Here is a 12842-nt window from a genome sequence, read left to right as displayed (position 1 = left end):
ACAGGACAAATGTATCCATCCCCTGGCATGAGGAAATAGCAAGAGCAGAAACCTTTTGCTACTTCTGCGGCTGGTACACTCTGAATGGCCCTTCTGGCCTACAGAGGTTGCACCTCTTGCAGCATGATGGATAGGTGCTCCTCTGAAAGCTGCTCTAATGTAAAACGTAGTTAGGGTGGGTTGGAAAGGAACGGCATGGCATTTTCAGGATGATGTGATGGCCTGCTACACTGGAAGAAAAGGTCTGTTCTGGCCTCTTACAGTGTGGGCAAATCAAAGCTGTTTAGAGGCCGATGCTGTGGGGCAGAGGATTGAGTAGAACGGTGCCCCTGGTGACCTTCCCAATACCCGTCTGATCCCAGTCCTCTGCTTCAAAAGGACTAAGGTGACTTCTGATCTGGCAGAGGGCCTGTAGAGAATCCTAGAAAGGGTTGGAATTGCTGAAGACAATTCTAGGCAGTGATAAAAAGGCCCAAGAAATGCACTAGGAGTCTGCTTTCCTCAAAGTGCTTGAGGGAAGAATCAGCCTTTTTGCCCAAGAAGCGGCAACCATCAAAAGCAACATCCATGGCAGCAGAGCAACCGCATTAGTGGCAACTGAGCGTCCTGATCAGTCAGTCATATTCATGCAATCCATAATGGCATACTTTGCTGCTTCCTGAATGGTTTGCGCCTAAGAGGCCCAAAACTCATCTGGGATTCTAGTAAGTTCTCATTAGCCATGTCCCAGAGGACGTGCACATATTGGCCTATCAGACACACTGGATTCACAGATCTCCATACCATACAAGTAGAGGAAACCATTCAAGTTCTGAATGCCGCAATCCCCTTTCAGGAGCAGTTGTAGAGAATGAATTAGGTTAACTTTCCTGGTAGACGTTGCAACTACCAAAATCTCAGGAGTCAGGTACTGCATAAGAAAGTCCGGGACACCAGACTATGGCTCCTGACCACCTGCCTGTTCGCTTATAGGCAAGAGAAGGGCTTTGCCCAAGTACACACAAAGGTGTCAGTCAGTGCTCCATAAAATGTAAGTAAGGGCTCATGTGAGGCTGGCCCCCAGGCACAAATCATCTGTAAGGACATTTGCCATGACTTCCAAAAAAGGTAGCTGTAGGTCCAGGATATCATCTGCAGAGCTAACCTGCACAGTGAAGGATGCACTTTTCCTCCGATGTCAGTTCAAAGGGTGGCAGCAACCCTGTGTCCGTGGAGGAGTCCAGTTCACTGACCTCTTAAAAGTCCATGTAAATAATATCACTAACATCATTGTAGTGTGGGGGTAAATCATCACCATTATCATTGTTAGGGTGATCAGAGTCAGAACTAAAAAGGTAATTAAGCCTCTGAGGAACGAAGAAGAGAATTTGTTTGTCAAAATCAAAGCATAATTGAATTGAGTGCACTGGAGTGGATTCGAGGAGTGACCTCCATCACGGATAATGCAGGTCAAAGTCTGACTTGGGGCTTGACTGCCGGAGCCAGCTTTGGTGGAGAAGAGTTTGGCGCAGATCTTGGAGCTGGAATGTAGGTCAGCACCAGACATGGCCCAGAACAATAGGTGGGTTTAAGGACCACAGACTGGGTCAAAGTCATATATGCCACAGACCAATCGACTGGAGGGTTGTGTGGATCTTTGGGGCCCGAAAAGTTGGTAGAGGGAGCCAGAAGAGTGCAGAGAATCCACAGCATGGCCTTCTTAAAGGCCTCAACCTCCTGCTATGTCTTTGCTGACCAGGGAATTTTGGCCCGCAAGGGTACCAGCTGAGGAATGAGCTACGAGATCGGTGAGCAGGAGCAAGATCGGTTAGCACACCTTGGCGCCATCCTCACTTCTCTTTGGACAGGTACTGGTGGAATGGAGTCAAGACCAGCTTTAACATTTTACATTTCTTTTTGGATTTGGACATACCAGATGACTTCAACCACAAAGAGGACCTGTCGAGGGAGAGGACTCGAGAGTGGAAATGAGTCAGCACCCTCGATTTAGAACGGGACTTAAGCGAGGACTCAGTGGTCAGCAATGTACAGCTTTGCTTCAACAGTTCTGGATCAATTTCTGATGCCTTTGGGAACACTACTTGGATTTGTGCCATGAGCCCTAACACCAGACATGAACCTTGTGTGGGTTTGTCACTGACATTCGCTTCTCACAATCATGGCACAGTTTCAACCTTGCAGCTTCGGTGAGGACATCGTTTCCTTGCACAGTGGAAAGAATTGTGAAAGCATCTGTCAACTAACGAAAGGGAGTGGAGCTTTGAGCTACGCATGAAGGAGAGAAAATAAGTCTTAGGCAGGATATGGCACTTATATGAGGTTTCGCTCCCTAACTTCCAGGACAGAATGAAGGGCAACACTGAAATGCAAAACGCCACCTAGCAGTGTGCAGGAGTTATGTTATGGAAACCAGTCTGCTAATTGGGGAATTTTCTAAAGGTGAGGACTGTCTGGGTTAGAATGTATGACCTTTATGCAATCTTTCAAAAAACGGAAAACTTGAAATGAACAAGATTTATATGTCTCAGCACAGAAAGATGGGAAATATCCAGTTGTCCTTAGGCCAACAGGATGAAGAGGTCGCTTTACAATTTGATGCTAATTCCGAAAATGGCAGATAGAGTAAGTAAGATTTGTGCAGGCAACTTTGGATACGTGGAACTTTCATTTCACTGAGTGCGAAGGAACAAACTGTGTACCTGTGAGTTTATCACGTACACCAGTACTCTCCCAGGGAAGTGCAGTTAGAATAAAGAGCAGAATTCCCCAATTGTGGGAATTTACTTAATACTTCCAAGACGTTTTCGATCAGGAAACCAATTGACTTAAAGCCAGCACTATAAACATAATGTTCACAAGCTCTTAAAGCATCTGGCCCTTTTGGACAACGTACCTTAAAGTTACAACATTTCTAAGAGGTCTTTCAATTAATTTAAAGTCCTAATAAGAGGCAAACACCAAGGCCAAGCAGCTCTGTGGATACATTTCAAGAAGTAGCATCTTCCAACAAGTAATGGGAGCTAATTCCCAAAATCGGCATGTTTTTTGACAGATAAACATTGTTTTCAACCAAACAGCTTTAAAATAACTATGTTTGAAATTACATGTCAACTTAGCTCAGGGGGTGTGCACCATGACCAAGTCAATGTCATGGAAATTTTAGTAAACAGTTAAATGTTTTTAATGTTAAAAAAACACGTTCTGTGCTTTTATGCAAAGGATTAAAGCACACTAGACAAACTGAATCGCAAATAATAATAATACTTAGGAATTTGGAACCCCTATAGTTTTGATCTCTACTCCTACTGTAAAGGAGCATATTTTTGCTTGGGCAGGTGGGGCTCTATAAGGAGTTCACAGCATTTTCGGTGATTGGGAATCGTCATAAGATCAAGTAAGCCTTCATACACCCCCCTGCCCACCTTCCCCCTCTCCCCCCCACCCAACCCAAATAACCTCCTCATTAAGGATTTGAAAGGATATCTGGCTTGTTGGGTAGAGTCTGGACTCCGCTCTTTTTGAACATCATGACTGGCAAGGGTCAATCCTTTAGCCCATCTATAAATGTGGTCCAACAGATAAGCCAAATAGCCATCAAGGAATAAACTGGATACTGAAGGGAAGAGATTAGACCTATTCCAACAGCCTTTGAACATGCTTGAGGTTAATATATGACTTATAATTGATACATATGGGGCAGGGGAGACGGACAGGGGCAAACAAAACAGAATGCAGAAGGGCCGGGAGGGACAAGGAAAAGCAACTCCAACGGAATGCAGTATCATGTGGGAGGTACAGAGCAGGCAACAATAAAATGTTGGAGGGACAGGGACAAACATCACAGCATTGAGGGGATACGTCCTTCAAACACATGCACTCATATTGAGTGCTGCAACTAAAGTTAGAAAAAATGTATCTCCAAAAGCACCCAACAGTGAAAGGACTTTGGGCAACGGAAGACAGCAGCACTTGGTACGTGCTCTAGGGAGGAGAAACACACGAAGGGGAACTTGGCACGCGCTGACTAATGAGATGCAAAGAAATGAGTGATTATAAGCCAACAAATTTAAGTCATTGACGGACTCTAAGCCCCCTATAAATTAACAAAATGTCTCACAAGCAACATGCTCAGGCAAGACCCAAAACAGTCTAGAATAAAATATATATATTTGAGAAAAAATTCTGAAGTAAAAAACTAATTTGCTCAGAGTTTTCTCACAGTGGCTGGAAAAAAGAACTGACTGAGTGAGGCAAATTGCCAGTACAGTGCATCATGAGAGGGGAATCACCTAAAATTGTTAAATATGACTCTTTTTACTCGGTTTACAATGTAGGTCCTTCAGACAGCATTTTTTTCTCTCATGTGATATATTTTACGAACAATACATTATGTTAATATGCCCCGGTTCTACACAAGCAGCAAAGAGGCATTCAAGCGTTTATGACTATCAATACAAATCCTACAATGCAGAATCGTGAATACCAAGCAGCACAGCTCCAAATATGTTGCTCAGAAGGTCATGCTGCCTTCACTACACTTTTTGCAAGTTATTGCTTGATATCATCCTTTTAATTTGAAATTTACTCTGCTCCTTAAAGTCCGATAATCCACAATGGCCCAGCACTAGTACACTGTCGAATTATTGCACCCCATGTCACTGCAGTACTGTCTCAGGTGTAAATGCTGGATGTGGTGAGGGAAATCCGCCTTAGTTGGTTCCAAAAGGATATGGGCCCTCCAGGCTCAAAACACACAAAGATGATTATGTAGCAAAAACAATACAATTTATTATTATTTTTTTTTAATCGAGGATTCTTGGGCAATTTTCATCCATGAACAGGGAAAAACAATTCCACATTAGTATGGCTAGGTTAGTGAAAAACATTATTTTACAGCAATTGTTCATGCGCATAGAGAAAAGGAACAAATATGCATATGTGCTTGTGCATTAGCCATCCTAATAGAATAGTAGCAGGAAAGGGTTTGCAATTGTTTTTCAAGCATTTCCCTGGACTTTCAGATAAGCTCTGCTCGATTGGTGGTGTCCCCAACTTAGCAGAGCATTCGGTTTGCCTAAGCAGCCGCCTTATGAAACAGTTCTCCAAAGCTAACTCGCATGCAGATTAACTGGCTCTATATCAAAGTAGCATTTCTTAAAATAATGCAATGAACAGTCATGTTTGAAAGACTCAATGTTAAATCAACAAATAGCTTGCGACTCCAGCACCTTTTACAATGTGGAAAATATGCTTCGGATTTCTAAAAGAATTGCTTGTGAGAATGAAGCTGCCATGCCATTATAATCAAGCCCAATATATTGAGAACTTGTCCTAGATGTGTGTTTGTGTGTGTGTTTGGGGGTGTGTGTGATTCAAATACAGTTACATATTTGTATAGATAGGCTCAGAAATTAGACTACTGGAATGCCCGTATGTCAACGTCATTTGAACCAATAGGCAAAACTGGTCTGAATAACCCTGTAACATGTTTGCAAGGTCTTACGCCAGAGCAAATTAATGTGAAATGCAAATTCACACATCTTGCTTTACTTCTAGCCACTTTGAGGGGTCCGATACAGCGATACAATGAGGCAGCCTACTTGTAGCAATTTCCCAATGTGGGTGATCTGTCAGCTAAATGTTTATTTTTATGAAAATAGACTGGTCAAATGGTAATAGCTTAACTAATTAAATGGAGATTATTGTTACGGAAATGTCACAATAGCTAAGGTCAAACACATGAACAGGAATGTTCAATACATTGCAGTTTCTTGTTAAGATGTAAGGTTAATTGTGTTTTTCTTTTATTCGGTTGTCATTTGTTTATCCATTTGAACTTTGATTATGCCTAATTTTGTTTTAAATACATAAACCACTCAAGATTATAGGTCTCCAACTAAATTCCTCACTACTTAACGTTTTACGCCAAATAAGGCTATGTCAGCATGGATTTATAAAAAAAAATAACAACTTTTTTTTTTAAACTGCTTACAGATGTAACCCTGAAGTGTGCAAAAGGTGGTTTCCTACAGATAAATAGTAGCATTTGACAATCAAGTGAGAAAAATGCAACCTACCTCAATGGGTCCTACAGACATCAACAGGCTTTGAAGCTGGAAATCAGTGGTTGATGAAGAAAGTCCTTCAACTGACACAGTACATGGCTGCGGTTTGCACTCCACCACGCGCAGGTTTTTTGTATTTGGCATCATACGTCCTCTGCCCATCTGGTTTGCTGTTCCTCTGCCTCTTCCACGCATAAGGACCTAACAACAGCAAGAAGCACACTTAAACACACCTTATGGAAACTGAGATTTCAACTAGGGAAAGTAAAAAACCTGTTTTCTGTCTTTCCTAAGTCATTGACATTTTAAATCAATCCATTTCAACTCAAACTAACACTTTTAGGTCATTTGCCAAGTTATTTCAAAGGCCCTTTTAAAACCATGCAATCTACAATTTTCAAATGCAAAAATAGTTACAAAAACTTCCATTTTATCTGAAAAGAACAGATGGAAGGAAACGGACTAGGGTGAACACAATAGGGAGAGGTTTAGGAGAAAAAAAGAGATGCTATTGAAGAAAGATGTTTTGGGAAAAAATACAGAAAGGTGAAGAACAGATTACAGAGGTGAGGATGACGGCGTAATTCACAGGCACGGTCTCACTGCACGCTGTGCTAACTGGCTATTTTCATAGACATGATGGCAGAGATGGTGGGTTCACATGTGTTCTCGGACAATCCTGCTCACTAATGTCTGCACTGCTGTTGCTCTGAGTGATACTGTGACACTGACCTCAATTTCGTTTTCTTGCATGTGTTTAGGTATCCTTTGTTCAGTACTTGATATCAGCCTGTCGCACTCGAACCTTCCTCCCACAGAGTGTATGCCCACAAAATTCACGCTTTGTATACATGCGTCCTTTCCGAATTGTCCTTACGGATGTCTTTTGGTATTTTCCTTCCCTTCCTCCCTTTTGGCAAATGAGGCTGCTTTACTATTAGGCATACATTAAATGTCCTGATGAGATCCGTAGAATGTGTCAAACGGATCGAAACGCCGTCGACAACTATGAGCACCTTACACACATGGAATGATTTATTTGCCCTTTAAAAGTGTGAAGGTGTCAATATTGTTCTGTTTTATAATCAAAACTGTGCGATTAACAAGTTTACAGAACATTAAGCTCTTGCCTAAGCCCTTTTGTTTGTTCCCTTTAATTGTTCCCTGTCCTGATATTTCTTGTGTGATTGACTGGGTACAGGCTTGTGCCCTGTCTTGTATATTGTGTGTTATTCATGTTTTACATTGACTGAAAAGTAAATACCAAGACCTCTGCCCGGCTGGGTATGTCGCTTTCAAATATAGCAACGACTTTGTCTATATTTATTGATTAAGCATTATTATTTGTAAGGGACCACTGACCTTATGTTCGGCCCTTTCTCTTTGGATCTGCTGGGGACACTGAAGAATTGCTGCAGTTCCTTGTAGTGCCAGGCGCCCGGGATGTGGGCATGCCCAAGCAGGCAAAAACTGATCCCTCAGTGGCTACAGTTTTTAGAGGTTACTGTCACTGGCTGCTCTGAACTTGCTCTCTCAAAACACGCACCAAGTTCTTCTGCCACAGATGGGGCTCGGAAGTCGGCCAGCGTGATGGAGCTTCTGCAGCTGGACTCAGTTCCACAAACCACACACAGAGGAAGAAACTGTAAAACCCTGCCAGAGATTAGACAGAGGAGGAGAAAGAGGATTCTCTCCGTGTTCAGAGACAGCTCTTAAGCGCAGAGTAAAGATGTCTTGAAATAACTCACTCACAAGTGTTTTTCGTCCTCTCCTTGCGCCCACAGAGGCACCCACAAACTTGAAGCAGGTCTGAACCGAGGAACCAGCTGTAAGGGAGCTGTGAATCTGTGTAAATGTTAAGGACTCTTTCACTGTAGGGGTGCAGTTAGCTATATCTGTTTGAATGCTGTCAGGGTGTGATTGTTTCTACTTAAATTGAAGTAATTATGAATATGTGTGCTTCAAGAGATAAGACTATCAAGATAAGAATTCCAACAAACTGACCAGTGGGGGGAAATCTAGATTCCTTATGTTTCACGCAAGTAAGAACTATTAAAAGACAGTAAAAGCACCAATCACTGAGAAAGGGATAAAACTGTTGAAAACACAAGTATTTGAACCACTCTGCCACCGATTTCCCAGAAAGTTATACTGGGCAATCTCGGTCTTTATCAGACCAATCTACCAAAATCTCTTATGTAGATAACTGTTTACCATGAGAAGACCTACCATACTCTCCATAGGCTGTTCATATTACACCCAGTTAATCAACCAATACTCACTCTACTGATATAGGACTCACCCGAGGACAGCATTACAATAAAACAAGTAATACAAATCATTTTAAATCATCATTACTATTAAAATAAGATTTTAAAAAAAGATTATGAATACAATAACAAACAAGTTCCAGGGGCAGGGGCATGGGGGTGGGTGAGTCTAAAGCTAAAATATAATTTTCAGCACAAATTCAGTCATCAAAGAGCCAATAGAAATCATTGATACTCCAAAGTCTAGGCCGAGCAAACAAAACACCGAGATTCTGTACCCCATTCCTACAGAAGGTGTAGATCCGTTCTTCTGGTGGAACACTCTTCCGTGACTGTAGTACCGATTCTATGGGATCCTATCAGATGACAATAGGAAAAGGAACTTTGATAAATCAGTTGATATTATGTTTAAGAGAACGGACTAAGTAGGGCTGCATCCCATTTCAAATTGTGTAATTAGTAACATGGTATCCGTTTATGGAGTGGGCCACTTCAAAGCATGCCAAAGGTGCCCCTGGTTTTAGCCCTTATCTTAACTGACTATATCACTAGACTAGTAAATGATCCCGTCATAGATCTAACTTAGTTAGTGGAGAATGGAAATTATGAAAGAGAGTTAGCCTAACGGCTAAGGCGCTCGACCTCGGACCTGGGGATTTGGGTTCGAGTCTCGGTAACGACGCCAAAAACCTCCTGTGATTCGGGCAAATCACTTAATCTCCCCGTACCTGAAAATGAAAGTGTGTGTCCTCATGTAAAAAAAAAAAAAAAATGTAAAATGTAACTTGTGCTATGTAAAGCGCTCTGATACCTGATTCGGTTCGGGTCTAGTTCGCGCTATATAAAACTCTACAAAAAAAAAAAAAGTAGTCATAGGAGTCTCCTCTGAAGGGAATTCATTTTTTTAAGAATCATTTGCGTGTTCCTTCAGTCAAATGTAGTAATTTGTAGCTCCAGCGCACTACTTCAGTACATGCTAAGAAATTAATCATTGTGACGCCGAATTCTAGGAGTAAGACCTGTACCGTGTGGAGACTTTACCTTTACTAATGGCTTTAGAATGTTTCCTTGTATTGTTTTGGAGACAAGGCCATAAACAGTGAGATGTTCAACTCAATATAACAACATAGGCAGAATCTTTGCTTTTCAAAACTTCAGTTAAGTGTTTAAAATGTTTTTTCTCTGCTGAATTAAAGCAACCCCATGAGAGATAGCCTATGATCAATATGAAGTTGGACACTTTAATAAAGTCTACCTAGACAAGGACAAGTAAGTATTCACGTTCCAATGACTCAAAGCCCATTTTCAAACTTAATGATACTTTTCACCTCCCAGCTTTAAATATAACTATTTAGTTCTTCTGTAGATGTACTTTAAGATAATGATTGACTGCATAACAATATAAAAACTAATAGGCGAAAGATTAAATATAATTAGGTCATCTGCATATAAAAGTGAATGACTACCGAAGGAAACTAAGTGTGGAGGGAAATTATTAATGAATGAAAGCAGTGGGTAAATAGTGCAGATATAATGAAAAAAGTAAATGGGCACAGGACAACCTAATTTAAAATGATTGGGTGTCCTCTGTCACCTCCTAACAATACTCTACACCAGGCAGAAGCATGTAAAGCTATTAGCAGTCTTAACAGTACTGCACAGATAGTCAGGATTGTACGTTTCTTACACAAGAGTTAAAGGGCAATATGGTCAAATGCAGTAGAAAACTCAATAAAAGCAGTATAAATTGACTGCTTCGTTAGTGGCATATTTATCTAAAATGGACAGAAAAATAGCTATATTACCGACTGCGGAATACTTGGTTTTAACACAGTGTTCTTCACACAATATCAGGGTTCTTTTCTCGAATACATTCTGTTAATTTTTCTCACAGGAAAAATGGAAGGGAGATTGAAGAAAATACCACAAAACTTCAACATACTCAACATGCATTAAGTACTAGGTATATTTAGAGTATATGCAAGATCTTATCCCTAGACTAAATTACTGATCTACTGGAGATGGATACCAAAATTAGTGTGGCTGAATGGAAATCTGCCAGAAATCTGTCCTTCCATTTCTGGTGGGCCCGATTGTTGTTTACACGTAACTCAGACAATACCTCCTCCCTTAGCATCTCACAATATACACCTATGGAAAGATTATTATGGTATAGGCTAGATACATAGCTTTAGAGGATGAACACCATGTTTACCCTCATCCCTAGCTACATGTTTGGCTGTAAAGCATAATCTTTCTACCCTGGACCTCCTTCACTGAATCCAATGACAGTAAGCTATTGCCTGGCTTCTAAAGCATTTTATCAACATGCTAAATTACACGTCGAGAGTCCTTTCTTACGTATCTTTCTTTATTTCTTAATATATTGGAGTGTAGCATTATGCACTACAACCAGCCAAATAGCTGATTATTTTCTGACCATGTAATATCACACATATCATAAACTTTTATCTTATAACTGTAGAAGTTGTACTACCACTCTGCATTTGGTTGTAATAGATTTATTACTGAATTACTTCCTGAATTTTGCATTAAAAATGCATCAACACAAAAAAGTATATGGCTATCATTATTGCGTCATCAAGCTTTGATTAAGTTTACTTTAAAATAAATATCGTGGAATATGATATTTCAAATAGTTACCTGTTTTGGCTGGTGTATTCCCTGGATGCTTCTTACACCCTGTGGAACCGCTGCCTGTATATGGGTCTGCTGCGGGGCTGTCGCTTTCGTCAATGTGACTTTTCGGACAGGTTGCGCTCTTTGTTGTGGAGTTTGCTGAAATTGCGGGACTCGCTGGGTTTGGCCCTCTAAGTAAGTAAAGCCAGCATTCTCTCCTCCCTGCTGAAAAAATTAAAGCATTACTTTCCTGTGAGAGGATCGGATTCTCACCAAGACAATAATGAGACAAGCAACAGCATTTTAAACTCTAAACACCTGCAAGCTAAAAATGAAAACCACATTTTGGGGTTATGACCTGGTTCAAACTTTAAGCAGTAACTCTCAATAAGCTCAACAACTTATGCTGATAAAATAGATCAGTAAATTAAATGTTTGAAGCTGTCATCCGCTGTGATGAGTCAGAACTTCGAATTCTGGGAAGGCCAAAATTGCCTCCTATGCTTCATAGGTGAATAAACTATGCATTAATCACATATATTTGTTGCAGAGTTATAGTAACGGCAGAAATATGGAATGAAACACTATTTGGTTAAAGAGTTGTCATTATACACTGTGATCAAAACAGTTACCATTTTTAAAATTACATTTAATGCATGACAAAACTACTTTATATTCAATTTCTGCTCCAGGATGAAGAAGAGTCTTTCCATAGGGAATCAAACTGGTCAACGGAGACCAAACCCAGTTTCCTGTTCCAAACAAACATTCTGGTCAATATAATCTGGTGAAAATCAGAACAGTTCAAAAAACAAAAAAAAGACAACTGGGAATATTTTTAAAATGCAAGTGTTTTACGACGCTGAAGCACGGATGAATATGGTGAATTGGATTTTGGGTGAAGAAAAAGCAGTTGATCTATTTTCGTTTCTGGGTTGCAGACCTGCTTTCCTTTAATATGCTTCCTCTAGTCACAATGCAACAATTCATGTTAAACCACCATCCCTGTGTAATCACAATGGAGTGGTCGCAGAGAGACAGCTGAAGTTTGGGCTACCTAAAAATACACAATCCAAGATGTATTTATTAATTTCTTTTAATACCATCTGACTGAGGACTGAGCACAACTCTGTTTTCTGAGTAAATGGAGTAAAAAAGAAGAGAAACTCTCTCCTCTGTTTCGCCTCCACCTGAAATACCCTTATTTCTTCTTCCTCTCACATTCCCCTCTAAACTAGGAAGCAAGCAACAGAGACAGAGTCATCAACAGTTATGGTAAAACAAAAATTCATGTCTTCACTGGAAAGTGTGGCACGTAACCGACAAAAAACTACTTCCCTTCGGTAACAATATTTCTGGTAAATACATTATCTTCCTGCAGATTCCTCACATTATGAATATCTTCTAGACAATAGAATGCATCCAAAAACTTAGCAATTGCTATCAAGCGACATTATGAGCCCACAGCCACAACTATGCCAGTCTTGTATGTGACAACATCTATGTATACTAGTCACCTATCGATGGACTGATGTGTGTTCCTGACACTTTTGCCATGCCCCCTTGAGATGTGGAGAGAGGAAGCGGTAGAGAATCAATGACAGCAACAAAGAGACCACATATGTCTGCATACACAAGATCTAATTCATCTCTGCATCGAGGAAGGACTGAATGTGAAGAGGAATCTGTAGGAAGAGAATGTATCTAACAGAAGCACTTAACAAATGTAAGTAGCCTTTTCTTTTGATAGATACACCTTTCCGCAGATTCTCCACATTATGAATGAGTCGCAAAGTAAGACTTTCTAGGTAGTATGAAAGAGTAGATTTGGTTAACCAGGAAATAATTTTAAAGTAACAATTGTTTG

General features: G+C 40.5%; 1 protein-coding gene across 4 annotated transcripts in view; it reads right to left on the bottom strand.

Moving 5' to 3' along the window:
- Positions 1–12842, bottom strand: part of RBM33 (RNA binding motif protein 33) — a 667388-nt gene that overhangs the window by 118019 nt on the left and 536527 nt on the right. For 2 of the 4 annotated variants that reach the window (XR_013601648.1, XM_078663258.1), the window contains exons 16-17: positions 11000–11197; positions 6078–6266 (exon numbers count right to left, since the gene is read on the bottom strand). Coding sequence is in view for 2 of the 4 variants with exons in the window: in XM_078663258.1 (XP_078519384.1) it covers positions 6078–6266; positions 11000–11197 (387 nt within the window). In the remaining 2 variants the exon portion in view is untranslated. Of the gene's footprint in view, positions 1–6077; positions 6267–10999; positions 11201–12842 lie in introns of all 4 variants that reach the window. The other 2 variants (XR_013601647.1, XM_078663257.1) reach the window with 1 other exon arrangement.

This window comes from Lissotriton helveticus, chromosome 10 (assembly GCF_964261635.1).
Source record: "Lissotriton helveticus chromosome 10, aLisHel1.1, whole genome shotgun sequence".
NCBI classification, from domain to species: domain Eukaryota; kingdom Metazoa; phylum Chordata; class Amphibia; order Caudata; family Salamandridae; genus Lissotriton; species Lissotriton helveticus.
The sequence above is the reverse complement of the archived record's forward strand: the minus strand, read 5'-3'. Positions and strand labels throughout refer to the sequence as shown.